At 40.7% G+C, this 27707-nt stretch overlaps 1 protein-coding gene and 1 non-coding gene across 2 annotated transcripts; one reads left to right on the top strand and one right to left on the bottom strand.

Moving 5' to 3' along the window:
• The first annotated feature begins 12 nt into the window (after positions 1-12).
• On the top strand, positions 13-27427 carry Gc (GC vitamin D binding protein). Its single transcript, XM_004665305.2, has 13 exons — positions 13-235; positions 9890-9959; positions 10590-10722; positions 12973-13184; positions 14996-15128; positions 15432-15526; positions 16120-16249; positions 17442-17644; positions 18875-19004; positions 19454-19551; positions 21384-21516; positions 22775-22828; positions 27251-27427. The coding sequence occupies exons 1-12, from the start codon at positions 178-180 to the stop codon at positions 22808-22810; spliced, it is 1431 nt and encodes a 476-aa protein (XP_004665362.1). The 5' UTR covers positions 13-177; the 3' UTR covers positions 22811-22828; positions 27251-27427.
• On the bottom strand, positions 22113-22215 carry LOC123453421. The gene has a single exon (XR_006632811.1). It is a non-coding gene; the product is annotated as a U6 spliceosomal RNA (small nuclear RNA).
• Positions 27428-27707: the final 280 nt, after the last annotated feature.

Genomic DNA, 27707 nt, shown 5'->3' on the forward strand with positions numbered 1-27707 from the left:
ATTATTTTATCTGTTGGGGGACAAAGATGACTGTCCCTTGCTTTTGTGTTGAGATTAATAATTGATGAGTTTCCAGTCAGGACTGTCTGTAAAAGGGAGCAGGTAACATTGGGCTCCTGTCTTTTCCATGGTGACTCACAGGCAATAGGGGGTGCTGCAAAATTCCCCAGTGGAAAGATGAAGAGGGTCTTGGTTCTTCTGCTTGCTTTAGCACTTGGGCATGCTCTCGAGAGAGGTAAGTGTCCTCTTAGGACCATTCTGTAGAGTCCCTAGTAGCTTAGGGTTCTATTGCCACTTGGAAAGCTGTATAGGAGGTAACAAACAAAAGAAAGGGTGAATGTGGTGGGAGACAGAAGAAGGTTTAGAGAGGAACTGATGGGAACTCAGCTGTGTTGAATGGGAATACACACCCCACTCCAGATCCCAGACAAACTTAAAAGAAGAATCTCGAATCTCATGGGAAAAAAAAAAAAAAAAAAACAGTTGGATGTGGTGGGGCAAATGTGTAAACCAGCATTTGAGAGGCAGGGATAGGAACAGGAACGTTAGGAGTCCAGATGATGTGCGCTACTTGAGACCTTGTCTCAAAGTAAACAGATTCCCATGGAAGGAAGTTATATAATTAGTCAATTACCCCCCCCCAACCCTCCAACACACACTTGATAAGATCTGAAGAGACTGGGTAGAATAGGAAATTTGCTGACTGTTAAAAGATAATGCTAGTTGAAGAGGTGCCTCAGCAGTTAAAGGTGTTTACTTGCAAAGACTGGTGGCCCAGGTTCAATTCCCCAGGACCACATAAAGCCCAGTGAAAGAAGTGGCTATTATCCAAGAGCCAAAGCTTAAAAACTTTGAATAGCAAAGTATATAAAATATTATTGGGTTATAAGCCTAAGCATGAAATAAATGTCTATAAGTACATAGTGATACAAATTACTCACCCCCTGTGATCCATTTCTCGGTGTCTAGAAGCCACTATTCAACTCTCAATTTCTATGAAATCAATTTTTAAAATTTCCACTTGTGTCAGGCATAATGGCGCATGCATTTAATCCTAGCACTTGGGAGGCAGAAGTAGGAGGATCACTGTGAATTCAAGTCAGTCTGAGACTACATAGTGAATTCCAGGTCAGCCTAGACTAGAACAAGACCCTACTTCAAACAAACAAACAAAAAATTTCACTTGTGATTTAATACAATCATTGTCTTTCTATACTTGACATGTTGCATCTAATTAATGTCTCTTAGGTGCATTTATATTGTCACCAATGATAGGATTACATGATCTGGGGGTGCTAGGTTGTATTTACCAGGTGTATATTTCATATGTTCTTTATCCATATGTCTATTCTTTTTTTAAAATTTTTTTGTTCATTTTTATTTATTTGAGAGTGACAGAGACAGAAAGAGGCAGATATATATAGAGAGAGAATGGGCGTGCCAGGGCCTCCAGCCACTGCAAACGAACTCCAGATGCGTGTGCCCCCTTGTGCATCTGGCTAATGTGGGTCCTGGGGAATCAAGCCTTGAACCGGGGTCCTTAGGCTTCGCAGGCAAGTACTTAACCGCTAAGCCATCTCTGCAGCCCCCCCATATGTCTATCTTACATATTTATTTGCTGGTTATTATTAACATTTTCAGCATACTAATTTCATTACTTTGGGGTATATACCCAATAGTGAAATTGCATAATCACGTATTAGTATATAAAATGTGTGCACTATATATATGCATAGTATATGTAATACTATCTATCTCAGCTTTTGAAGTGCTGGAATTATATTGAACTACCATACCTAGTTTCATTTTCTACTTTTTGAGAAACTTCCATGACTCTTTCTGCAATGGTTATGCTAATTTAAATTTATGCCATTAAAGTTCTTATACATTTCTCTTTCTCCAAAAAAAGAAATGGCTCTTGCATCTGGAATCTGTGGCAAGAGGCCCTTGCCTGCCCATTCTCATTCTCTCCTCTGCCTACTCTCTGCTTGCAAGTAAATGTATGTTGGTATATATAAGAGATCATGCATGTAGATACCTATAAATCACTAAGCATTTTTTCTAGACCTTTACCTGTACTGAGAACTTTGTATGCTGCCAGTAATGTATAGTGGACTGATAGATTTCTTGTATCCTCCCCAAGTAATCCTGTATGAACAGTATTTGAAGATGCATTACAGTTTTAATATACCATTCACATAAAATAAAAATCTGCTATGGCTATAAAATCTAGCCAGAAACAACTCAGCTATATTATTTTGACATAGAAATTGTTCATCGAATGGTGCATTTATCTTTAGGCAATGTTTAAAAAATATTTCAAACATGATAACTTAGAGATTATGTGAATATAACTTTGTGAATTCTGCAAGTTGGGAACTTTCCATGTCAGTTTTAATCTTATTGAGAAAAATAATTTTTCTGACTGATGTTTGAATCCTTAAACATTTTCTAAGTTTCAATATTAATCTCTAACTTTCCAAAAATAAAAATAAATCTCTGGGCTGGAGGGATTGCTTAGTGGTTAAGGCACTTGCCTGCAGAGCCAAAGGACCCTGGTTCTATTCCCAAGCACCCACGTTAGCCAGATGCACAAGGGGACACATGCATCTGGAGTTTGTTTGCAGTGGCTGGAGTCCCTGGCGTGCCCATTCTCTCTCTCTCCCTTTCTCCCTTCATCTTTCTCTGTCAAATAAATAAATAAAAACAAATTTTAAAAAATAAATCTATAACTTTCCTATGAAGTTTTCCCTCATTTTCAGTGCTTATACGGGACTCTGTATTCACCCTGCTTCAAAAAATTAAAATTTCCATTTTCACTTAATAGCCTTACCCAACTCATACATTTATCACTATACTAATAACATTTAACCAATGGAATAAAATGCATGTTTCCAGGAATTATCACTTGTTATTTGTGGCATGAGTAAACTCAGTCTTGATTTTACCTTATTTTTTTTTCAATTATATTCTTTTCTTTTTACTTTTTCTATCTTAACTCTTTTATATTCATTCTTACTCACCCACAGATATTTAGGTAAGCTGTCTTTAGCTAGACTACAAAGTCTCATCTAAATAAGTGAAAATGAATTGTGTGGATAGAGCCCCAGGAAACCCTGAAATTTATTCCTTTGCAGCAGAATTTCTAGGGGCAAATCTGACCCTGAAAAATCTGCCACATCTTATTAGATATTCAGACTGAAGAATATCTGAATGTCTGAAGAATCTTCAGACTCTAATGTCCAGTAGGAGCTAAGCCTTAGGAACGCACATGGAGCCAAAACCTGAGATATGAGTTGCTGTCTTGGGCTGCTGACTCAGTACGTGGGCAGTGGGTTCACCTCAGAATCACTGATGACTTCAGGAGACTAATGAGGCATTCTGCAATGTCTGTTTCATTATTCTCAACCTCATAATTCTAGATGAAATGGATACCAGGAATGTTAAGTCAGCTCCTTTGAAGATCTGAACTTCAGTCACTGCCCAGGTTCCATAGGTCAGATGCTAAATAACCCAAGACACATATATATTTGCAAGAAACAAACACTCTATATTTGGGAGGAGACATTTGATCCACCAATTCTCTATTCTCTAGTACCTTAGCATGACTTGAAGACCAAGTCCACAGTCAACCTAGAAGCTAAGTATATTCTCTTGTGGCCAGAAGTGACCATGCACAGACTGAAGGAGTTCAGCCAACTCCAAGGTTCCGAATTATTATTATTATTATTATTATTATTATTATTATTAGAGATTAGTTTGTGTCACTGTTCTCTCTGCGTGTCATTACGGGGACTCTGACATGCTACAACTTTGTTCTAAAACCCTGTTCCAAAGTGCATTGCACTTAACATGCATCTTGGAAAATGTCTCTATGGCCAATTGCCAAACATATTTAAGAAGTTAGCCATTCATCGGTCCTTCTTGGTGGGTTCATAGTCCATGCCTTCACTGCCCTAAAGGTTCTGAAAAGTTCTACATGAAAACTTACTTAAGCCAGAGTTTCCCAGACACATTGACCCTGCTGTGCATGCTAATCCCATTCCTTGGAATCTGTGGGTCTCACCTGGACTCCATCGCAGCACAACATAGGCCTCAGCTCCAGCAACCCAGTCCTCACCCTAAACAGCATTTGGGAGTATATGCTGAGAAAAGAGGCTTACCAAATCTACCAAGTGTGGACAGCATTACAAAGCAAACACACTTCCCTCAGCCCAAGAGCTTACAGGGAGAGCTTCCAACCATCACTGCCCACCCCTCATCCAGGTTCATCTTTCTTCCTATACTTACAGCCTTATCCCCAGCCATTCATTTGCTTAACATAAAAAGAAGTGTCCTGTAGTTCGCGCTCATGGCGTTGCCTACACGCAGCTGCAAGCAGGGATTCCCGGAGTCCGGCTGTCTGAAACAAACCCACCTCAATTGTAACTGTTTGGAATCATTTGATTGTGCAAAAGCATGAAGACCTCAATTTGATCCCCCAAAGCCACATCAAAAACCTGGTATGGCTGAGCACACCTGTAACCCCAGTACTGGTGGGGTGGAGACAAGAGATTCCAGCCATAACACTTCTTCCTGGGTCTAGACATTAGTTTGCATCAAGAGAAGACAATATAATACGTATAAAAATTGAAAATTATGGACTGAGGTATGGAGAAGTGCAGTTCTGGCCCAACCATCAATCCCCATGAGGTGTCCGTGTGTCTCCATTCCAATCAAGAAATGACTGACTTTGTCTTGGTGACTGGCCTGGAAGAGTTCTTTTTTGAAGCTTTGCAAGAGAGAAGAAGAACTCACTAAAAGATGAAAACCATTGAACTGTTTAACCCAACTGGTCTCACTAGAGATTCCCATGAGGCCTTTGTGCAGCCCTCATCCTGGTAACCAGACTAAGACCAATGGGGACCGGGTGGCAGCCCACCCACAACCTCCCACCGCCTTGCCCTCCTGCTGACAGGCTAGGCCCTCAGATACACTTCCAGGGACTAATAAAATATTTGGCCATATAGACATCCAAGCAGCTATGCTCATTAGTTTGTTACTGTTTAAAATATGTTTTTTGTTTTTTGGGGTGTTTTTGGGTTTTCGAGGTAGGTTCTCACTCTGGTCCAAGCTGACCTGGAATTAATTCTGTCATCTCAGGGTGGACTTGAACTCATGGCAATCCTCCTATCTCTGCTGGGATTCAAGGCGTGCGCCACCACGCCCGGCTGAAATATGGTTTGTTTGTTTTTTTTTAAATTTTTATTTATTTATTTGAGAGCGACAGAGACAGAGAGAAAGACAGATAGAGGGAGAGAGAGAGAATGGGCGCGCCAGGGCTTCCAGCCTCTGCAAACGAACTCCAGACGCGTGCGCCCCCTTGTGTATCTGGCTAACGTGGGACCTGGGGAACCGAGCCTTGAACTGGGGTCCTTAGGCTTCACAGGCAAGCGCTTAACCGCTAAGCCATCTCTCCAGCCCTGAAATATGGTTTTTAAGGAAAGTACAAAAGCAGTGACAATGGCCAGCTGCTGGCCAACGCAGGACAGCTGGTGAGCCTTGCACTTGCTCTCGGGGGCTCGCCTGCCAGACTGCCGAGGAGAAGCTCTTCCTCTTGCTCTCACTGGGAAGAAGTGGTGTCGCCACTTTGGCAAGGAGATTGTGTAAGGTGCATTGAAGCCAGTGATTTCCCCAAAACAAACCCAAGTTGTTTCCCAAAACTCTAGAACTCGACATAGCTTACCAGAAGATTTCACAATATAGATGAAATTAGTAATTGTGTTGAAAAAAAATATTAATGAAATGTGTAAACATTTTGTACTAAGAGATCACTTGATGTCCAAAATATTTCACAAGATTCACTAAGATTATGCCAATAAATTTTGGCACCACAATGAAGTCTAAACCACTCTCTTTATAGCCAAGTGGTACAGTAAAAGACAGACTGTGGGGCTGGAGAGATGGCCTAGCGGTTAAGCGCTTGCCTGTGAAGCCTAAGGATCCCGGTTCAAGGCTCGATTCTCCGGGACCCACATTAGCCAGATGCACAAGGGTGCACACGCATCTGGAGTTCGTTTGCAGTGGCTGGAGGCCCTGGCATGCCCATTCTCTCTCTCTATATCTGCCTTTCTCTCTCTGTCACTCTCAAATAAATAAAAATGAACAAAAATTTCTTTAAAAAAAGACAGACTGTGATATTTACAATTCACTTGAGATGTTACTTTAACTATATAAACCCAAGTAAGTAAGGTTAATTTGTACAAATAGAACATTTTAAGGGGTGTCCCATTGGCCTAAGGAATCAATTTGCAATAATCATATTACAAATGAACTCAAGTATTTATTATTTTCTGCAAGATAAAACTAAATACACCTAAACTTGTAAGGTTAAATATTATTTCCTAGATATATGAACAAATGAATTTTATGAGAAATATATTTAGGCTCACTCATCTGAAAGATCATAGTAATATCTTCCATGACAGGGTACTTTAATAAGAGTATCTACTTATATCTTAATTCAAATTCAAGGCTTTCCTTTTGAGACTCCTCATCTGCTTAAACATTCCAGCAAAAAGTAGTTCCAAAATGATTCTAAGCCTCACACAGTACAATACTCTCATAATTTCATATGTATGGATTCTAATTTAACCAGTACCTAATTCCTTTGAATAAACAAGGAGATGATTTACTAAAACTATTTATCAAGAGGTTAGTCTGGAAAGCTCATTTACTCTGAACTCACATATGCACTTTATCTCACCATCTGGATGCTCAAGGAATGAGGACTCTGACCTGGAAGGTCGGACACTCCTTCCCCACACTTTCTTGGGGTACCTCACTTGCATCGGGAGTCTGCTTCGCATGTGACTGGATTATCATGCCAAAAGTGCCAACAAAAAACCGGGCATGGTGGTGCACGCCTTTAATCCCAGCACTCGGGAGGCAGAGGTAGGAGGATTGCAGTGAGTTTGAGGCCAGCCTGAGACTACATAATGAATTCCAGGTCAGCCTGAACCAGAGTGAGACTCTACCTTGAAAAACCAAGAAAAGAAAAAAAGTACCAACAAAAATTACCTCTTCAGGTTTACCAAGTAAGTCTATTAAGAGAAATTATTTCACATTCATTAACAAGGAATACTATTCTTAGCTCCGATTTGCAGCTTTAGGGGCAAAAGCATCCAAATCATCTCACTGCTTCCCCATGGGACTAATTGATAATCCTTGGGAAGTGACTTTAAAGATCATGAGGTCAGAGTCTTGTACTAAATTTGGGGATCCCAAACAGATATAGTAATTTAAACCCATTTCACTGTTTCCAGAGACATAAATATACTAACTTCTTCAAAATACTATTATTATCAGTTATTAGCTGACCAGTTATAATAAAGTGTTTTTTAAAAAAACATATTGTATTAAAGTCTACTGCCTTAGACCTGCCAGCCATTTTCCTTAGCTCTATTTTAGGGGTAATAAAAAAAAAACTTTGTTTTTCTGTATCCTGAATCTACATGCAGATAATTCTGACCTATATCCTGTCCTTTCTGTTCTAATCCTCAGACCCACTGAAAAAAAAACTAATGATTAACAAACATGCTCAGTCTTACTTTGACCTTCAGAACCTGTCACAAAATCCAGCCTTCTATACTAATGGGCGACTTCAGACCCCGTTCTGCTGTGCAGGAGGACTGAGGAAAGTGACCTTCCGTGTGCCTCTGTCCAGTAGCTTTCTCAGTCTGTGGCTTTGTCCTAGCGACCAGGATAGTGTCACACGTGAACTTTGCATGGGATTTTGAGCTTCCCACTTAAAAAATGTAGTTTACGAATACTTTCATCTTCAGAAGGGGGATAATGACTTTGAGGCCAGCCTGGGCACACTCTCTCACAAAAACAATTTTTGAACTTTCTTACCCCATAAAAGTATTTTGAATTGTCTATCTGAAAACTATATACTACATAGTTTCCTTTATAGGTAACTTCCTTTATAAATCTATCAATCCTAAAAGTAATCTTAAGTCTGTGTTTAATCATCACCACCTCTACTCCAAACCATGAAACAAGAATGCCTGCCAAGCCTCTTCCTGGAGCCCCGACTACGTACAAGATGGGGCCCTCTTTGGGGTACAACGTGTGACGGCACGTACGTGACGACCTCTGGGATGACCCTCCCAAGACTGCAAGCGCCAGGATCCATCACTTGCAATCCAGAAGAGAGACAAGGCCACTCCTACCATCATTGCAATTTCTCGAAGCAGAGATGTCCAGTGCGTTGAGAAATCTCCTGGATTTTCTTTCATCAGTGATGAGTCAGGGAAGGGGAACCCTGCCCAGTCCATTGGACCACCCTACGATGCATGGGATAGGTATGAGCAAGCGAGCTCCTGATCTGCCCCTTGGGGAACTACCTGTTGCCCATCTGAGAAAAAAAAAAATCTCAAGACTTTTCACCCTCTGAGTCGCCTGGAACCCTGAAAGTGTGACCTCTTAGAGCAATTACAATGTGGACTTCTATTCAGTGAATTCCAGGTCAGTTTGGGCTAGAGTGAGACCCTACCTCAAAAAAACAAAAATAATAATAATAATTCACAAGTTCACTACAAGACGAAAATGCATCCCCGTTCTGCCAGGTCCGGCCTAGTTCCAAGCCTGTGGTGGGACAAATGGCATAAATTCTTTTCTTTCTTTTCCCCCTTTGTTCTTTCTTACACTCACTTAGCTGCTTCCAGCTCCTGCAGGGCTGGCGCTGGGAGGGAGAAGCTAGCAAGAGAGGTGGGTGGCAGCTGGAAAAAGCAACTCCGTGGGCGGGGGGGGGGGGGAGGGGGCTACTGCTACTCCACCGTTTGCAGAGATGTCCAAAGCCAGTGTGTTCTTAGTGGGTGCTGGAATGCTCTCCCATCACCCCTGGAAATGTTCCACATGTAGTTGGTACTTTAAGCCTCCCTCTGCAACCCAGACTTTTATGTCATTGCCCTCTGTTCAGAGAAGACTCAGTTGCCAACTGCCTTCCAGATAGCAGTACTTATGATGGTGTCAAGCTTGCTCTCTTGTCTGGTCTGTGTACAAGCTGCAGGCCACCCCTGTTTCCCACCCACAGCCATCTCCTATGCTCCTCAAACCACTAGCCAGTCCTCACCCTTTAGGACTCCACACCATGGCCCAGACATCATCCTTGAAACCGCTCTCACTGCACATGAAGTGAGGGGACATATTCCCCACCTTTCCCCAGACATAGCCCTGAAACCACTCTCACTACACTTGAAGTGAGGGGCAGATATTCCTAGCCATTTCTGAGACATAGGCCAGTATTTCCCCAGCTGAATTCCTGACAGAACCTGAATCTGGCCATGAAGCAAGGCTGGCTGGATTCTCAATCACAGGCTATCTTTCAAATCCCATGGTAGTGCAGCTGACCTCACTTGCAACAAAGAATTGTCTCCACTTACATTTTGTTCTTTCTCCTTAGGTAAAACTGAGAGAACAAAAGTGAGAGGGAGAAAAAATAGAAAAATAGAAAGGAAGGGAAAAGAAGGAGGGAGGGAGGGAGAAAGAAAGGAAGAACAATCCCATTTCAGCACTTTAGAAAGATAAGACCTAGTGGAATGATTTTCATATTAATAGCTTTTGACTTGCTGGTTGACATATGTCACTTAAGCTACATTAGCATAAAATTTATTTTCCTGCTTTTATAACATATGATAGGATAGAATATGTAATGTAATGAAATATCATACAAATTGAGGTTTATTGTGGAAAAAAATAGCAAGCAAGGCATCAATGAAACTGCATAAAGATATTAAGGAAATGCTGCTTTTGGCATAGATCATGTGGAAGACCACTTTATACATATGCATTTAATGTAATATTCATTTAAAAGGAAAAGATGCCTATTTTCTGTTTTTGTTTCTAGGCCGAGATTATGAAAAGGATAAAGTGTGCAAGGAGCTCGCCTTTCTGGGAAAAGATGATTTCAGAACTTTGTAAGTGTGCATTACACACTTAGGTCTCTTGGGTACTTGCCCTTGAACGCAACAATGAAAGCTAAGTTCCCCCTTGGTTTGGAGGGCTGAATTTATCTGCAAAGATAAAGAAGAGAGATCCCAGGGGCAATGTGGGCAGAGACACCAGGCAAGCAGAAGTCAAGTAGAGACGGTATGTGAACTACGGTGGCTGTGGTCTGAGAGCTATTGCTGGGAGCCAAGCAGAGCCGTCACCTGATGAACGTGGCTGTGGTGGAAGAGCCGCCACCAGTGAGTTCACAAATGAGCCTGCAGAGTAGGTATAGCTCTTCCTGAGGTAAATGAGAAAAGTACATTTTAGGACTGTGGAAAACAGTCAACTATCTACAGAAAAGTTCTTTGAGAAAGAGGCAAAATAGATATCAGGCTGTTTTAATGGAAATTCCAAGACCATTTTCTACTGTATATAAGATAAATGCTTCTAGGAGAAAAACTACTTTTTAAATTCAAACTTATATTCTCTACTATTCAAGTAAAAAAGTTAATGTATAAAATATTCCATTCAATATGCAAAGATCTCATATTTTAATATGTGCTAAAATGTGAGAAAAATAAACTCTGGTTAATATGTTCATTTATTTTCCCCCTCAGGTCTCTCATCCTATACAGCAGGAAGTTCTCCGGTGGCACCTTTGAGCAGGTCAGCCAGCTCGTGAGGGAAGTTGTGTCCTTGACTGAAGACTGCTGTGCTGAAGAGGCTGACCCCAGTTGCTATGACACCAGGGTAAGTGTGAGCGTCTGGCCACCTTCATGGGGCCCAGAGAAGAAAGCCACAGTAGACCTTATGCTATGTGTTGGTGACACTTTAGCCACCAATCCACCTATTCCTATTTATTAGCTTGAGTTTCCACATGTATCCTAATAACAAGTCCATTTTAGTCATTAATTCTACCAGGTTCAAAAAAGGAAAACTAGACTAAAATAACCTAGTGAGTTACTACATATACATTGCTAATGGAAAGCCTGGATACAATTTACATCATAAATGACTCGAGAACCTGTATTTTAGTCACTATACATTGAAGCCATGAAAATATCTACTCATGAGCCTCTTAAAGTAATTTTACCACATGCTACATAGCTTCAAAATCCTGTCTTTACCTTATTAATATGTCAAGCATGAAAGAGAATCACCCAGAATGTTTTAGTGTTGGCCTTAAGTTATTGGTGGGACTCTAAAGGTGATACATGTTTGCACATTAGGTTCTGAGTTTTATCTACCATGCTATTTATACAGAAACTGCGGTTCTAAGATGGCAGAATTCAAAATATAAACAGTAACAAAACAGGGTAAAATCTAAGTAGATTCAAAAATTTACTAAGGAGTCGTCAGAACCACTGTGTTTGACTAAAGATCCCTACAGATCTGCTCAAGCGGGTTAGCCCACAGAAAAGGGCTCCAAACAGCTGAGATTCTAAGCAATCAGTATTCTTCCAAGAAAGTTATAATTGTTTTTCTCCTACCACCAAATTCATAAATATCCTCCATGCTCTGTGCCACCTCGAACTAACAACCCTTCCACCTGTCAGCCACGGCCATAGCAACAAAGCCTGGGTGGTCCCGACTGCACAGGCAGGCCAGAGTTCAATGTCAGGTGTCTTCCTCAGTTACTCTCCCACGTTACTTTTATTTGGGGTGGGAATTGAGCCAAGGTCTCAGTCTATAGCCCAGACTATCCTGAACTCACTGCACCCACCAGATTGGCCCTGACCTGAGGTCAATCCTCCTAATGCAGCCTCGGATTATAGGCTAAACTATCACCTTTGACCCAGGAGCCTGCAGTGAACCTAGAGCTCACCAACTGGGGCTAGAATGGCTAACAAGCCCTAGAGGAGCCTTCTTTTTCCACCTCTCCAGCAATGGGACTACAGATGCTAATTTTGTACATGGGTGCTGGAGATCTGAACTCAGGTCCCCATGCTTGTGTGGCAAACACTTCTCCCATGTGCTGTCTCCATTCTACCTTTAGGATTCTTAAATCCTAAGAGCCAAGTGGAAGGGAGGTATAGAAGAGTCATGATAAGGAGTTGGTTAAAAAAATATGTTCATTATATTGCTTTTCTTCATTGACGGGAAAGGTCTGACCTTAAAATGCTGGCTAAAAAAATAAAAATAAAATAACTGTAAATATATTAAATTACTTACTCTAATATGAATAACCAAAACAATTTTTCCGTGATGACCATTCCTCATTATTTTGCTCTATGATATATACTCTTTTCTTCCAACTTGTCTCAAGTATCAAATTACATCCACACAAAACAAACATCTGTCACCGCAGTCGCTCTGTGGTGCTCCATTGACCTGCCTGTGTCCCAGTAGCGGTGCTCCGAAGTAAATGACAAGTGTACCAGTGGTTTCCAACCCATGCTGCACTTCAGAGCCCATCGTGAACCTTTGAGAAAAACCGATTTTCAGTCCCATCTTTGACTTCTCCAATCAGAATTAGTGAGTTGAGTAACCTAGGAATTTCATGTTTTGACCCATGAATAATTCCGATGAAAAAGATGGCTCCAGACGTGAAGGTGCAGTACAATCAGCAGAGAGCCCTGAGGCAGCCCAAGGGATGGGGGGGACAAGGGGGGTCTTCCCTCCTCCTGGTGTCATTGCAGCCAGCGGCAGGTGGGGGATAGTGTCAGGTTCTAACCCCCCCACGGAGAAACACTTGGTGTGAGATGAAATTCAAATGGCTATCGTTAGACAGACATAGTCCATTTATTAATGTAGATGGCTTTCCTTTTACTCTTAGGTGTGTCATTTATTTATATAAACATAGTCCTCTACTTGCCTAGAACCATAATTGCACTACCTGTTATATCACAATTCATCTCATGGAGCCTTCACATGGAAACTTGATTACTAGTGAGATTTGTTAAGTGATGTTGAATGTGATACCTCAAAAACAAAAACAACAACAAAAGAAACTCATATGTATCCCCTCATGAGCTTCCTTCTTTTCTCCTCTAACTTCAGACCTCAGAACTGTCTGTCAAGTCCTGTGGAAGTGACTCGCCTTTCCCAGTGCACCCCGGAACTCCCGAGTGCTGCACCAGGGAGGGCCTGGAACGGAAACTCTGCATGGCTGCCCTGAAGCACCAGCCACAAGAATTTCCCACCTATGTGGAGCCAACAAATGAGGAGATCTGCGAGGCGTTCAAGAAAGATCCCAGAGGATTTGCTGACCAGTAAGACATCTTTATTATTAGAACGACTTTAGGGCATAAACACACCACAAATGAATCTTAGCTAAGCCCCTACTCGGTGCAAACATCCATTATACAGAAGCCTGAAGGCCCAGTGAGAACCAAGCCCTCACCCAAGACAGCCCAGATCCCCATCGCTGCTGATCCTCAGGAATGCCTTTCTCAGACAGGCATGAAGTTAATCCTCCCCAACCCCACCCACTGACTGTAGTGCTATTTCTGCAGCAGACTCAGTGGAATCTGTTGTCCACTGGACATGTTTCCTGACATTTGACTCCATGCTAACTCACCTCAAGTTAAGCATCCTCGAATATTCTATTTGGTGGAAAATGTATTCCTACGCATGTATTAAATACTTTCAAATAACACACAGAAATAAATGGCTTTTCTCCCTCACTTCTATACATCTCCAGGACCAGCTGTGGATATGGCACATGTATTACAAAATAAACATGTTATTTTGACCTTATTAACCTGCATGAGAAGCCAAATTGTACTATAGCTGTGTTAGTCTTGGAAGATTATAAAAATAAAGAGGAACAAACTGGGTAGGATGGCATCCATGTAACCTAAGCACTCGGGAGTCAGAGAGAAGAGGATGTGTATAAACCCCAGGCCAACCAAACTCTGTCTCAAAAATGACTAAAACCAAACCAACCCAGAGACTTAGTCTGGTGAGATGGCTCAGTAGTTAAAGGCACTTTCTTGCAAAGCCTGTCTGCCTGGTTTCAATTCCCGTATACCCACACAAAGCCAGATTTACAAAGTGGAACATGCATCTGAACTTTGTTTGCAGTGGCAAGAGGCCCAGGCATGCCAATACACACATAAACAAATAAATAAGTAAAAATTTAAAAATAAAGGACAAACACTGGAGTAAGATAATTCATGAAAGTTAAAGACTACTATCTATATACAGAATAAAAAGCAGTATATTTCAAATAGTGCATAATTTTATAAATATTGGTTGTCTTTCCTATTTCTATAAATTTTCAGTTTGCTCAAGATCACAGAATATCTTTCACATCCATTCACAGAAAGTAAAATGAGTTCTCTTGTCAAACAAATTAATGTGTATGTAGGAATTGTCTAGAATCCTAAGCTGAGGTAGATAATAAAGAGCTAGCCCACTAACTCCATTTGGTCATGTCTTCAACTAGCATCTCACTTGGCAGCGACCACAGCTGAGGCAACTGGCCAGACAGTAAGTGAAAGGACAATGTCCTCTCCCTTCAAGCAGATCACATGGGAATGAAAAACTATTTTACTTTCCTTTCCTGTTACCTGCTTATTTACTATCATTAACAACATATTGCATATGGATACATCATGTGCTGGCACTCCTTTTTCCCTCATCCCTGACCCCATCACAATGGAGACCCTCCTCAGTGGGGTTGCAGGGATTCCCATAGAATTGTGTTTGCATTGTGGGAGAAGCAGTCAGTTTTGGGGGGAGAGAATGCCTCTGGGCATGATGTCTCAACCTGTGGCTCTTACAATCTTTCCAACCCCTCTTCCTCAAAATACCCTGAGCTGTGGTGGGTGTATTTTAAATTCAGTGATGAGCTCTTGGGATCCTTTTTTCAATAGCCTCTTTTTCTCCTTAGAGGAGTAAGGAATATGTTACTTAAAGATGAACCAATATTAATGTGTGTTTTTCAATTCTTGGTACTTTTCAAACATTAGAAATTGGGACCTAATACAGCTTGCATCCTGTCTTCATCAAAATACTTATGAGAAGTTGCATTTTCTTTTCCTACAACTTGTTGACCAATCCTCTTTTCCTTCTACAGATTTCTTTATGAATATTCCAGTAATTATGGGCAAGCTCCTCTGCCCATTTTAATTGGTTACACCAAGAGTTACCTTTCTATGGTCGGATCTTGCTGCACCTCTGCAAGCCCAAATGTATGCTTTCTGAAGGAGGTAGGTTCTCTTTGCTTACTATACTCTCATACATTACTTTTTCCACTTAAAGTGGACTTTCTTTTAGATAATGGTAAAAATTGAGACTTTGTGATATGTAACAGTTTCTAAAGTGCTTCATTTGCACGTTGTTAGTTGGGAAATAGCCATGCCCTTGAGGACGTAGCAATACGTCTCTGTGGCCAGTATCTGGTATTCTTATGATCAGAAAAGGTCATGAAACTAACATATCTCTTTTTGCACAATGTGCACAGTTTCTATTGATCATAATCATTTAATAAGATTCTCTATCTTATTTTCTAGAGGCTCCAGATTAAACATTTATCTCTTCTCACAACAATGTCAAATAGGGTCTGTTCACAACATGCTGCTTATGGAAGGGAGAGATCCAGGCTCAGGTAAAGACTCAGTGCTGTCATGTGCAGGAGTTTGGTTCTGGACTGTGTGTCCTTGTCATGTTTATCAAATGAGCTACAAAAGATATATAACCAGTCCAGTACTCAGTGACATTTTCTCTAGTACTTCCTTGGTTTTGCTTTTATACTGATAGTATATTTGCTCAGTATAACATAGGAATTAATCAAATAGAACCATTATGTATACTGCTTAATCATTATTTTATACTTGCATTAGTGTCTAAGAATTTGCTCCAGAGAGTAACATTAGGTGTAAACAAAAATTAAGCTACAAAATATTGCTGCCATATTTTAACAAAAAGATGTAGATTCTGAAAAGATGCCTAGAACAGAAATTTCTCAATGTATACGTACCTAAAATATACCACAGTCTTTCAAAATTGTATTGTAAAAAAAAGTGCTCAATAAAAAGTACAAGGCATTGCTCAAAGAAATCAACAATGATAAAATGAATGAAAAGAAAGCTTGAACCTATAGACATGAAATCATATTATTCGTCTAGGCAGTCTATTTTTAATGAAGCCTAGAAAACCAAGAATGTGACTAAGCTAACAATTTCGCCTTTACCTGTTTAGCCACCTCATAAAGCTAGCTCAGAAAGCACCAACTGCACACCTGGAGGACGTCTTGCCGCTGGCTGAAGACATCACTACAGTCCTCTCGCTGTGCTGTGAGTCGACTGCCGAGGACTGCATGGCCAAGAAAGTAAGACAACCCCGCTGTCACCGCCGCGTGTCAGGGATCAGCACAGTGGTGTTGGCAGGCACTCTTCTAAGCTGTTCTTTACACGCACTATCATAAGGAAACCTCCATGTATTTATGAAACAAAATACATATTTTTAATAAAAGTAAATGTTTACATATGAAGAAACAGACTAACAAGGGTCAATAATTTGAGTCCACTGAACTAGTAAATGACAAAGTCCACATGCAAGGATAAGATGACCTGAGTCCTAAGCCCTTACTGTACAGTATAGCATCCACTACCCAAACACAGCCACTTAAATATAATTATAGAGGCTATTTAAGTTGAATTACATTGACTGCTATATTTATGACCCCACAGTGAATACCAAAAACCCCACTGAGGAGGGTCCTTAGTGGAATGGTCATGGGGGAGGGTTAACATAGATGGGAGCATGACCAAGATGTAATATGTTTATACAATAAAATTATCATTTAAAATACTCAGTTACGGCATAAAGTCCTACTAGTGCCGCAACCACTATACTATTCGAGGCTATTACTCTATTATTATACCTTGTATAAGTTGACAGGCATCTCAATATTTTACTCCATTTTCAATTTGCATGATTCTCTCAAGTAGATACAAATTTGAATAGTTGCTTTACATGTAGATCAATATCCAAGGTTTTGTTGACCTTTTAGCCATAGACCCATTGTGTTGCCTGGTCTTTTTCCACTAAAGAGGCACAACCGTGTTAGTAAATGTGTTTAATCACACGCACATTGGCCAAATAGGACTCCATGTATATGTCAGTTGTATATATTATATCTATTCCCACATATATTCCTATTTTTATTTCACAAATCCTGTATTATACTTAGGTTGTATTTGTTTTTCAATATTTTGAACAATGCTGCACTTTGTAGCCTTATAGTTAAGTCTTCTCTTTTCTAAGTATAAATTGTGTTTTTCTTTTTAGTTAGCATAAAGTACTGGATTTCATTAGGGTATTTTCATACGTATTTGTCTTATATGTAAAACTGCAGCATGTATTGACAAAATATTTTTCTAAATATTGTACCAATTTACTTCAAAGAGCATCCTCACTGACTTTTATAACATAGTAAACCTTGAAAGCCTCATGAAGGGTGACTCTGAGGAAGAACAACAGCACACTAACAATGCACAAATTCACCCTCCCTCCCATAGCTACTTGAACACACAGTGAAAATCTGTGACAGCTTATCCACAAAGAATTCTAAGTTTGAAGACTGCTGTCAGGAAAAAACACCCGTGGACATTTTTATGTGTACTTACTTCATGCCTGCTGCCCAGCCATCCCCAATGCCAGCCATCAAGCTGCCCACCAGCAAAGACCTGTGCAGTCCAGGCAGCTCCAAAGCTGTGGACCGGTAAGCAGTTTGATGGGAAAGGTGACTGTTCCAAGTGCACAGGATGAAAGGAATTCTGTAGTGGGTCAGACGAGGAAGAGATGCTGTCACTCATTTCAGACACAGGACGTGTTCTTAGCACACCTTTATAGACTTCATATATCTGTTCATTGATTTTAAGTAATCGAATATTCTGTTGTCAATGAAGCATTGAATTCAGTAAAAGAAACTGGATGTGGAGAAGGGAGCAGAGGGCTCCTGATTCGGCCTCTTGAGATGACTGCTGGTGGGTAAAGGAGGCATCTGGGCCTTCTGGACTGAAGTCGGTCCCTGACTAACTGAAGTTAGAGCAGCAGCACTGCCCAGTGGTGGACAGTAAGAAATGCACGAGAAATGTGCAACTTTTTAATACAGTAAGATGCTCTATGTGCCTATGCATCATGACAACTTAAATATCATATTATTACCTAACTTAGTCATAGCATATCCCTAGTTATAAATCAAAAAGTGTTTCAAATGTCTAGAGAATAGCCATTTGATAGAAATGCAGAAATTTTAGAGTAAGTTTTTTCTTCGTAGTTTAAATATTCACTACCATTTAGAGAAACAAGAGATTAAATAGGAAGAAATAAATGTTTATCTTGTTTCATCCAACTAAAAAGAGAACTAAAACAAATACTGTTTATTTCATACTTTATGGAAAGCTGAGAGCTCATGGATTAAAAATAACTCATAAATAGTTTAAGAAATGGCTCATGCACCTATCCACTCCCACACAAATATGTTCACAATCTTACTTATGGGGTGAATTACATGATTCTTACACAAAGGACAGGTCTATGTGAGCTTGAAGTAGATATGTTTCTATACAGTACATGTAAATATATACTACACATATTTTAATAAAAATATTGTTTATTTAAAAACCTGTTTATATGGTGTCAGCTTGGGGAAAATCCCTTTTTTAATATGCACAATGATGGCACATGCCCTAAGAAGGATGAGGCAGGAGGTGAGGCAGGGGGATTGCCATGATCAAGGCCAACCTGGCTACACAGTGACTTCCAGAATAGCCTGTGCCACAGAGTAAGACTGCCTTACAAAATAATAATAATAATAATAATAATAATAATAAAGTTTAGAAACTGAGTGTTTTGTCTTTATAGTAGATATGCCCCATTTCAAAACATGAAACCCAAATGCACAGATGTGCACACGTCTTAAAGAGAGCTGTCCTCTGTTGGATATCAGGTATACATTTGAACTAAGCAGAAGGACTCGGATTCCAGAAGTCTTCCTCAGTAAAGCCCTGGAGTCCACTTTGAGAAGCCTCAGTGAATGCTGCGACTCTCCGGACTCTGCCGCCTGCTTTCTGTCTAAGGTACATGGTGCTAGATTCTCCTCTCCACACTTGTGGATTTGCGTGGGCACACTGCAGCTCAAGTGCCATGCCCAGCCCTGCCTGCTGTTACACAACTGCCCGCTAGCAAGAGAAGCAGGGTTGTATCTTTTAATTGCTAGGAGGAAAGTCAAACGATGAATACTTCATGATATGTGAAAACTGAGTGAAATTCAAATGTCAGTGTACCTAAAGTTTCACTGGAACACAGCTAACCTCTCAGTTTGTACATCATCTATGATTTCTTTCAGAGTTCAGTAGCTGTGACAGCCACAACACGTGACCTGCAAAGCCCAAAATATGTTCTAGCTGACCTTAAGCAGAAAAATGCTTCCCGATAGCTAACGTAGGAAGGACGTGATGACGTAAGGGATCATGGGCCAGTGTATCACAACACAGAATTTGATTATGCAAATGTTTGCTTTTAACAGGATCCTCAACTGAAGGCAGAACTAACTTCTTTCATTGAAAAGGGACAAGACTTATGTGCAGATTATTCAGAAACCACATTTACGGAGTACAAGAAAAAGTGAGTGGCTTGTTTTGTCACCAAATTCACAAATATATCAAACATGCTCGTCCAGTTGCTTGATTTAAAAGTATAAGTGAAATCTTATGATGTGCTAAGAAAAAGATAAAAAATAGGAGATTCAATTAAAGGTATTTTAAATGTCTTCAAAATCTGCTATCTATATAACCACTCATGTGTATTGGCTGAGTGGTCAACTAGAAATATCCACATAAAATAACTTATAAAACCAACCTGTCAAGACTTGATTCAAAAAGGCTGCATTGGCATACAGGTTATCAGCACTCATGCGATTATCTATAGGCCTTGCTTGTCAGGCACATTGTCCTACCAAGATGCAGGCCTTCTTGCTTTCATGCTCCTCATACACTGGAAGCACAAGGATAACTGCCAACAGCATAGTGCAATGGTCAGTTTTCTCAAATGAAGAGAGAAAGCAGCATTGCTTTATAAACACATGATACCACTAAAATAATTGGCCATAAACATGCAAGACGTGGTTCTGGGTTCTTGGAGACAGTCTCCCTGGAGAAAATCATGTCATCTTTTTTTCATTTTTAGTGAATACCTCAAATCAATTTCAAATCATTCAGAATCTAGGAATCTAGGCTAACATAAGTAGAACTTTATGTGATGATTTTCTTAAAGAGTTCTCAAAGTAGGATGTCTCTTTCAATGGCCAAAGCTCCTAAAGAAAATGAAGCTCATGAAAGTCTCAAGATGCCAGAATTGCATGTGTCACCCCAGGTGACCATGTCCCAGAATTCAGCTATAGAATTATAGAAGACTGGAAGGAATGGATTTATATATATGAAATCACTTTCTCTCTCTCTCTTTCTCTTTTTTTGTCACTTCCGAATTCCTTCTGGTCTTCCTTGCCTTTGCCCTTAGCATGGACCTCATTTCAGTAAAGTTTTTACAAAGAAACTATCCTTTCTTCATCCTCACCCCCCTTCCCAGCAACGCCCTGGCTAAACTCGGCTGTGCACAAAATCGGGTCTCTTCCAGCAGCCAATGCAACCGGGCTAACAGGTCCACTCTGGGTGGGAACAGCCCCGGGTCACAGGTTGTTCACATTGAAAAAAGTGAAGATGTCACATTTTCTTTCCATCTTGAAAGTGAGACAGTTAATGAACCAACTAAAACCACAGGCCGGTGCCTGATTCCCATTCCAGTGTTGCCCAGTACAGTTCAGAAGGAGGCAAAGTGTGCACGCATGGTAATGGGGAGTAGAATAAATTACAAAGGTACTACAAAGTCCTATGAAGAAGGTATTTTTATTAGTTTATTTATGAGAGAGAGAGGGAGAGAGAATGGATGTGCCAGGGCCTCCAGCCACTGCAAAGGAACTCCAGACACATGTGCCACCTTGTGCATCTGGCTTACATGGGTCCTGAGGAATTAAACCTCAGTCCTTGGGCTTCTCAGGCAAGTGCCTTAACTGCTAAGCCATCACTCCAGCCCAAGAAAATATATATTTTTTTTAAGTTTGAAATTTAAGATCAGAGAAAGGTAAGAAGCCTAAGAAAATAGAAGAAGAGATGCAGGGTCAGTAAGGAATCATTCAGGAGCAACAGGAATTCAAATTCTGCCACAATTTGTCTATTTAGTCTCATGATCTTGAATGAAGCATAGATGTTACTTTCTAAATGCCAGTTGACTCACCAGAAAGCATTCCATACATACAGAATAAATATAAATATAGTGCGTATCTAAAGGCACACATGCATCTCTACTTGTTTCTTTGCTGCACACAATCGGAAGGGGCTGCTGTGCTTTAGCAGTGTTTCCACATGACATCCAGTGAACCTGGCCTTCCAATGGTCTTTCAGACTGAGAGAGAGGCTGAAGAAAAAGATGCCTGGAGCCACTTCCGCGGAGCTGGCAGGCCTGGTTGAGAAGCAGGCGGATTTCGCTTCCAAGTGCTGTTCCATGAACTCGCCTCCTCTCTACTGTGACTCTCAGGTAGGACAGTGCAGCCGGCTGTCTCTCCACAGCTGCCCCTGCACACAGACTGGCCAGGGTCACGCCGACCACTGACATGTGCTTACGGGGTGCTAAAGGGATCCTGTGGTCTTAGCAATGGAAGAAAGGAAGGCATCTCCATGGGATGCTCACTTAACAGAAAAAGAAAGGATTTGCAAAATTTATGAAGTGTTATGCTCCCCAAAACAAAACAGTTTGCGAACGCACACAGCAAAGGATGGCACAGTGCTTCTCATTCTGCAGAATGGGACGTGGGAACAGCTTTGTGAAATGAAATGAGGACAGTGCACAAACACAAGAGTCAATCCTACACAGCTGGAATAAATATTACTCCACAGTGTTATTTTGTACATACAAATGTGTGTTCAAGTGGACTTAAACATATACATGGGCAGGGAAGTTGATAAGCAAAACAAATCTTTAAAATGGAATCAGACTATGCCTTGTATTTAACTATAAAATATTACATTTAATTTCATGTTAATATAAGGAAAAGATCATATAATGTTCCTATACCATAAGTTATTTTCAATATTAAAATGGGATTTTTTAACATCAAAATGTTAGTAATTTTGTAAAATATGGAACACTTCATGAATTTGCATGTCATTTTGTACAGGGAGCATGCTAATTTCTGTATCATTCCAATTGTAGGATATGTGCTGCCAAAGTGAGCACCATAATTTTTAATTAATGATTTTTTCATAGACTATGAGTTAGCTGAGCTCCCATTCCTCTGTCTCTGTCCCTTCTCCTCTCTCTTCCCTGGGAATACATTTACAAAGTTTCCCCATCACTTATTTTACCTCCCATGAGACATGGCCTTTGCCTAACAGCAGGGAACTGGGACTTCCTATCCACTGAGAGGACTGGTGTGTCCTGCAGACCGCCGTGTGAGGATGCACCTTGTGCACTCCAGCATTTTTATTGTGTGTGTGTACGTGTGTGTATGTGTGCATGCACATGCTCATGTACACAGCTGTGTACTTGCCGTGGTGTGCATGTGGAGGTCAGATGACGGGATGGTTTGTCCTCTCCTTCCACTTCCCACTGATAGAGTTTTATTGTTTATTTTCCTAATGAGACTGCCAGGGCAATGAAAACTAAAATTTGCAATGAAAACGCATTTGTGAAGCATCTTATACTTTGAGCAAAGTCTCAAAAGGTGGTATATTTGCTGCACAGTCTTCAAGTAAAGTGCTTCATAAATACTAAAACATTCTGTTTTCATTATCAGATTGAAGCTGAAATGGAAGCAAGCCCACAGTCCTGATGCACATGTTTTACTTAGGTAAGTATATTTAAAACACATCACCAAAGAATTAAGAATTTTTATGACACTTCAAGTAATATAATAGGAAAGAGACTTTATTCAAATTATTTATTCTATTTATTATCCACTCAAATTCATCTTACAACTGAGAGTTTTAACCATCTGGAAAAATACAAGCGCTTATGAAAGCACACACAGAGAAAACACAGGAGTTTTCTGAGTTAAGGCTAACTCCATATTTACTGGTCCCCCGGCCAGTGCTACCCTAACACCACATCTCAGCTAATTATGCCAGAAGAATCACTTAGGGGATCCTGATGCACTTCCATAGGAAAAGCAGTTCAAAGACAGGGCTCATCCAATGTTAAAAGTAACCCACTAGGGTTCTTGGGAGGAAAAGACATTCAGAGCTACAGTTTAAAGGAGGAAAGATTGACTTTGGATCGTGATTCCAAAGGCTTCACTCCGTGGCTGGCCTGAGGCAACAGGGCAGATGTGACGGCAGGGGAGAGCTCATCTCGGGACCACCAGGAAGCAGGGCGCCACAGAAAGGGCAGAGACAAGCTCTGTCAAAGCCATACACGCCCTTGCTGACCTCCTTCCTTCCAACCAGGCCCCACTGCTTTTTTTTTTGTTTGTTTTTGGAGGTAAGGTCTCACTCTAGCTCATGCTGACCTGAAACCCACTATGTAGTCTCAGGCTGGCCTCAAACTCACGGCAATCCTCCTACTTCTGCCTCCCATGTGCTGGGATTAGAGGCGTGGGCCACCATGCCCTGCAAGGCCCCACTTCTTAATCAGCTCTGAACTCACCAGTGGATTTGTGTCTTTGTGATCCAATCACCTCCCAGTGCCTCCACCCGCTGAGGAACAAGCCCTCCGCACATGCGCTTTTCAGGAGTATATTTCATAATCAAACCACAGCAGAATTTGTCTTTGGTCTCATTTAAACTGAGGGTGTATAATGCTGTCGATTTTTATTTTGCTTGCTAACGACCTTGTCCTGGTACAGAAACAAAGCTTTTCAACCCATTGACATGTTCAATACTATATTCAGCAGTTATGAATTATTCAAATAATCTAAAGCAGTTAAAAAAATAAAAATTAGAGGGTGGGGAAAAAAGGGACAAAATAGGATAAAAAAATAGGAATATGATCAGTTTGTAGTATTTTCATATATTAAAGTTCACAATAAAAAATATTTTTAAAAGTGACAGGATCCAGGCATGGTGGCACACACCTGTAACCCCAGCACTTGGGAGGCAGAGGCAGGAGGATTGCTATGAGTTTGAGACCACCCTGAGACTACATTGTGAATTCCAGGTCAGCCTGGGCTACCTCAAAAAAAAAAAAAAGTGACAGGAAGAAAAGTTTTTAAACTATAAAAATTTGATGACATCATATAATGTCTAAAACATAGTAGCATTGGCAGTACTAGCAAAATTGTGGGCACTGTTTTTATAATATAAGATGATAACTTGGAACTCAGAATGTCTTCTTGCCATTATTAGTTTCCACAGAATAAAATCTATCATAAAGACAACATGAACCTCTAATTTCTGAGGAATAAAAACATAAGTAATTGACAGTGTAAACATCCTACAGTTAAAATCCTACCTGGACTGTTCCTGATAAATTATTCCCCTCCTCCCACTTCAGTGAATTCTATGTCCATTTATCACAGTCTAAATGTAACAGCCTTGTAGAGTTAACACCCCATAGTAGGGTTATTTCACAAGCCATACATCAAGGTATCTTGAGCTGTACTTAAGAACTACGGTTTTAAGCCAGGCATGGTGGTGCACACCTTTAATCCCAGCACTCAGGAGGCAGACATAGGAGGATCACCATGAGTTTGAGGCCACCCTGAGAGTACATAGTTAATTCCAGGTAGCCTGGGCCAGAGTGAGACCCTGCCTCAAAAAAACACAAACAAACAAAAAATAATAATAAAATAAAAAAGAACTAGAGTTTTTTGAAAACCTCTGTGATCATTTCAACCTCAACTTGTTTTTAACTGGACTGTTATGTTCCAAAAGCTCAAAGTGTATTGTTTTAGGAATATAGTATCAGGCTTTGGGATAACAAACAAAAGAAGGACAAAGTATCCTTTAAAAAAAAGAAAAGATGTCAGGCATGGTGGTGCATCCCAGCACTCGGGAGGCAGAGGTAAGAGGATCACCATGAGTTCAAGGCTACCCTGAGACCACATAGTGAATTACAGGTCAGCCTGAGCTATAGTGAGACCCTGCCTCACAATAAATAAATAAATAAATAAATAAATACATAAGCTGGGCCTGGTGGTGCATGCCTTTAATCCCAGCATTGGGAGACTGAGGTAAAAGGACTGCTGCAAGTTTGAGGCCACCCTGAGACTACATAGTGAGTGAGGCCCTACCTCGAGAGAAAAAGACAAAACAAACAAAAAAACTATGTGAAGTAAAACGTTTTTTAAAAATAACAAATAATAAATAAATGAACGAGACAATACTAAACATATGTATTTTAAGATACCTGCTTTCAGCCTAACAACTTTGAGGAATACTTTACTGTTAATTAAATGAAGAGATAAATTTGATTTTAACATAATAGCACACCAGTGAAGAGTCTAACAGAGTGTCCTGATTGATAGTCATTAATCTTCATCTTCCATAGAAACTGTCATTTCTCCTCTGTTACTCAATATTTTATTCTCTAACCCTTTATTTATCCTTTCATTTCTACACCACCAATTGGTTGGCTGTTCAAACAAATGCTGGACATGTGAACAAGAGCTCAGAGATAATTTACATCTTTATCAATTTCAACCAAATACCCTGACTCCTTTAAGTTCAATTTTATCCACCTCCTGCTAGTCAGAATCTCACTGTGAAGTGAAGAGCTACTGACCTTCATTGTATCAGGAATGGCTGAGTGGCTATGAACAAGAGAACTGCATCTTGTTCACAAGGCTACGGGGCTTGGGGCACGTGGCGTCCAGAACACTTAGGCCTCTCTACTAGATTCCCAAACATCAACCAGGACATTCAGGCTCTTGAGCTACAGGGAGAGTTTTGCAGCACTATTGATCAACTTTGGAGTCATTCAATTTCCAGCAATATTGCCCCCAGACAACTGAATCCCAGTCATGGGCTGTTCCGTAGCCACACCTTCATTTAGCGATTCCATGGACTGGTACGCTCAGTGTACCTCAAATTACTCTTGGTGACATTCATTTTCTTCTATGATATTTTTGTGTCCCTAAATTTTTTAAGCCACCATTGGCTGATCATGAACTTCTTTTTCAAAGGAGCCCACCCATCTCCAGTTAGATTTGAACAACCTGCACAGCTAATCCTTTTGTCTCTAGGTGGTCTATTCTCTAGTCACAGCTCAGGTTCACAGCATATGGTCAACAGCTCCATCCTATTTCATACTGTAGAATATTATTGTAAGTGGAGCTGTCATCTTGACATTTACCCTCTTAGTCAAGCCTGTAAGCCTCCAAGTTGATGCAACTTTGGAGAAGGAATTACTTCACAATTTCAAAAAGCTGGGCATTTCTACTTTTAACTTTCGGAAAACATCAATAGTGTAGTGTTCCTTGGGCTACCAAGAGATGACGGAGTTTCTTTGCTCTTTAAAGTCTTTGATACTGTAGAACCCAGCATCATGGACTGCACAGAGTGAAGGCAACTTGATGAATGAGGCTAAATTTGGGAAGGTCTTTCATACCAGCCTCACTTCTAGGCATAAACTCACTGATGATGGCAAATGATCAGCTTTTTACACTGTTCAAATGGAATTCTGCTGTTTTGGAAAAGAAAGAAATGAAGGACGACATGTCTGTCATCATTCAATGTACAAAGTAATGTGATAACACTCATCCTCAATCAGTGCCTTACTACTGATAATATCTCAGCTCCGTGACCAGGGGCCAGACTGCTCAGCCTTGTAGCAAAACATCTTATACAATCATCTTACGGGGTAAAGGGCTCTTTGAGGACCCCAGTTCTAAAGGCTCAAGCCCATGACTTTCAGGCAGGCCCATTGCATGTAAAGATGACACTGGTAGAGTGCCAGATGGCAATGGGAGAGAAACTTGGAGCAGAGCAAAATGCCCCCTTCATGACCTGAAAGCAAAAATAGAAAATGGGAGAAGAGACTTGGACTTGGGTCCCACAGTCCCTTCAAGGTCATACACTCAGTGACCCCAGGGCTTCCCATTAGACTCTTAAAAGCTCCTCCCCTTCCCAACAGTGATTTCCTGGGGGCCAAGCCTTTAACACATGGGTGTGTGGGGCACTCAACAAAGCCAGGCAAAGGCTCATTTCTTCATTGGTTGCCTTTTTGGCTCTGGCAATGATTATTCCCAAAGGTCACATATGTCATAACGCATCTGGCAGAGTATTATGGTTGTCCATTAGCTGTTTCTCTAAGGCGTTCTTCCTTATTCTCGTAGATGCAGCGCTGGAGTCACCTGGGAAATGAGTTCCGATGAGCAAACCTAAGTGAAACATGGGCTTCCAGGAAGACCACTGACATAATCTTGACTTTTCCCAGCAATGTTCTCTTCATACAGTGATGATAAGCATGGTGATTTGCTGTAAAAATAAATTGAAATAGAATGCAAACCAGACATGCAACTGTGGGTGATGCTGGTCTTCAGAACTGCACCTGAGTACGTCATACAAGTAGGCAGCCTACTCCATGGAAGCCAGGCTTTTCCCTAGAACTCTGCTGGGCCTCTCATAAAAACAACCAACACGGAGCGTCAGCTCCACAATTCTCAGCACACTAAGCCCTATTCCCATGTTAGGTACCATGAAGACAGTCAGCCTCCCTCTATTGCCAATGGCCTGAGACATCTCACTTCTTTTTTGGGGGGTGGGGGGTTTCGAGGTAGGGTTTTGCTCTAG

This window comes from Jaculus jaculus, chromosome 11, assembly GCF_020740685.1.
Source record: "Jaculus jaculus isolate mJacJac1 chromosome 11, mJacJac1.mat.Y.cur, whole genome shotgun sequence".
Lineage (NCBI taxonomy): Eukaryota > Metazoa > Chordata > Mammalia > Rodentia > Dipodidae > Jaculus > Jaculus jaculus.

Excerpts from the sequence above, each read along its gene's own strand:
- Gc (XM_004665305.2), top strand. The coding sequence starts at position 178 with ATGAAGAGGGTCTTGGTTCTTCTGCTTGCTTTAGCACTTGGGCATGCT. Across the intron at positions 15,129-15,431 it reads ATGTATGCTTTCTGAAGGAG|AGGCTCCAGATTAAACATTT; the intron begins GTAGGTTCTCTT and ends CTTATTTTCTAG. Across the intron at positions 21,517-22,774 it reads CTCTCTACTGTGACTCTCAG|ATTGAAGCTGAAATGGAAGC; the intron begins GTAGGACAGTGC and ends TTTCATTATCAG.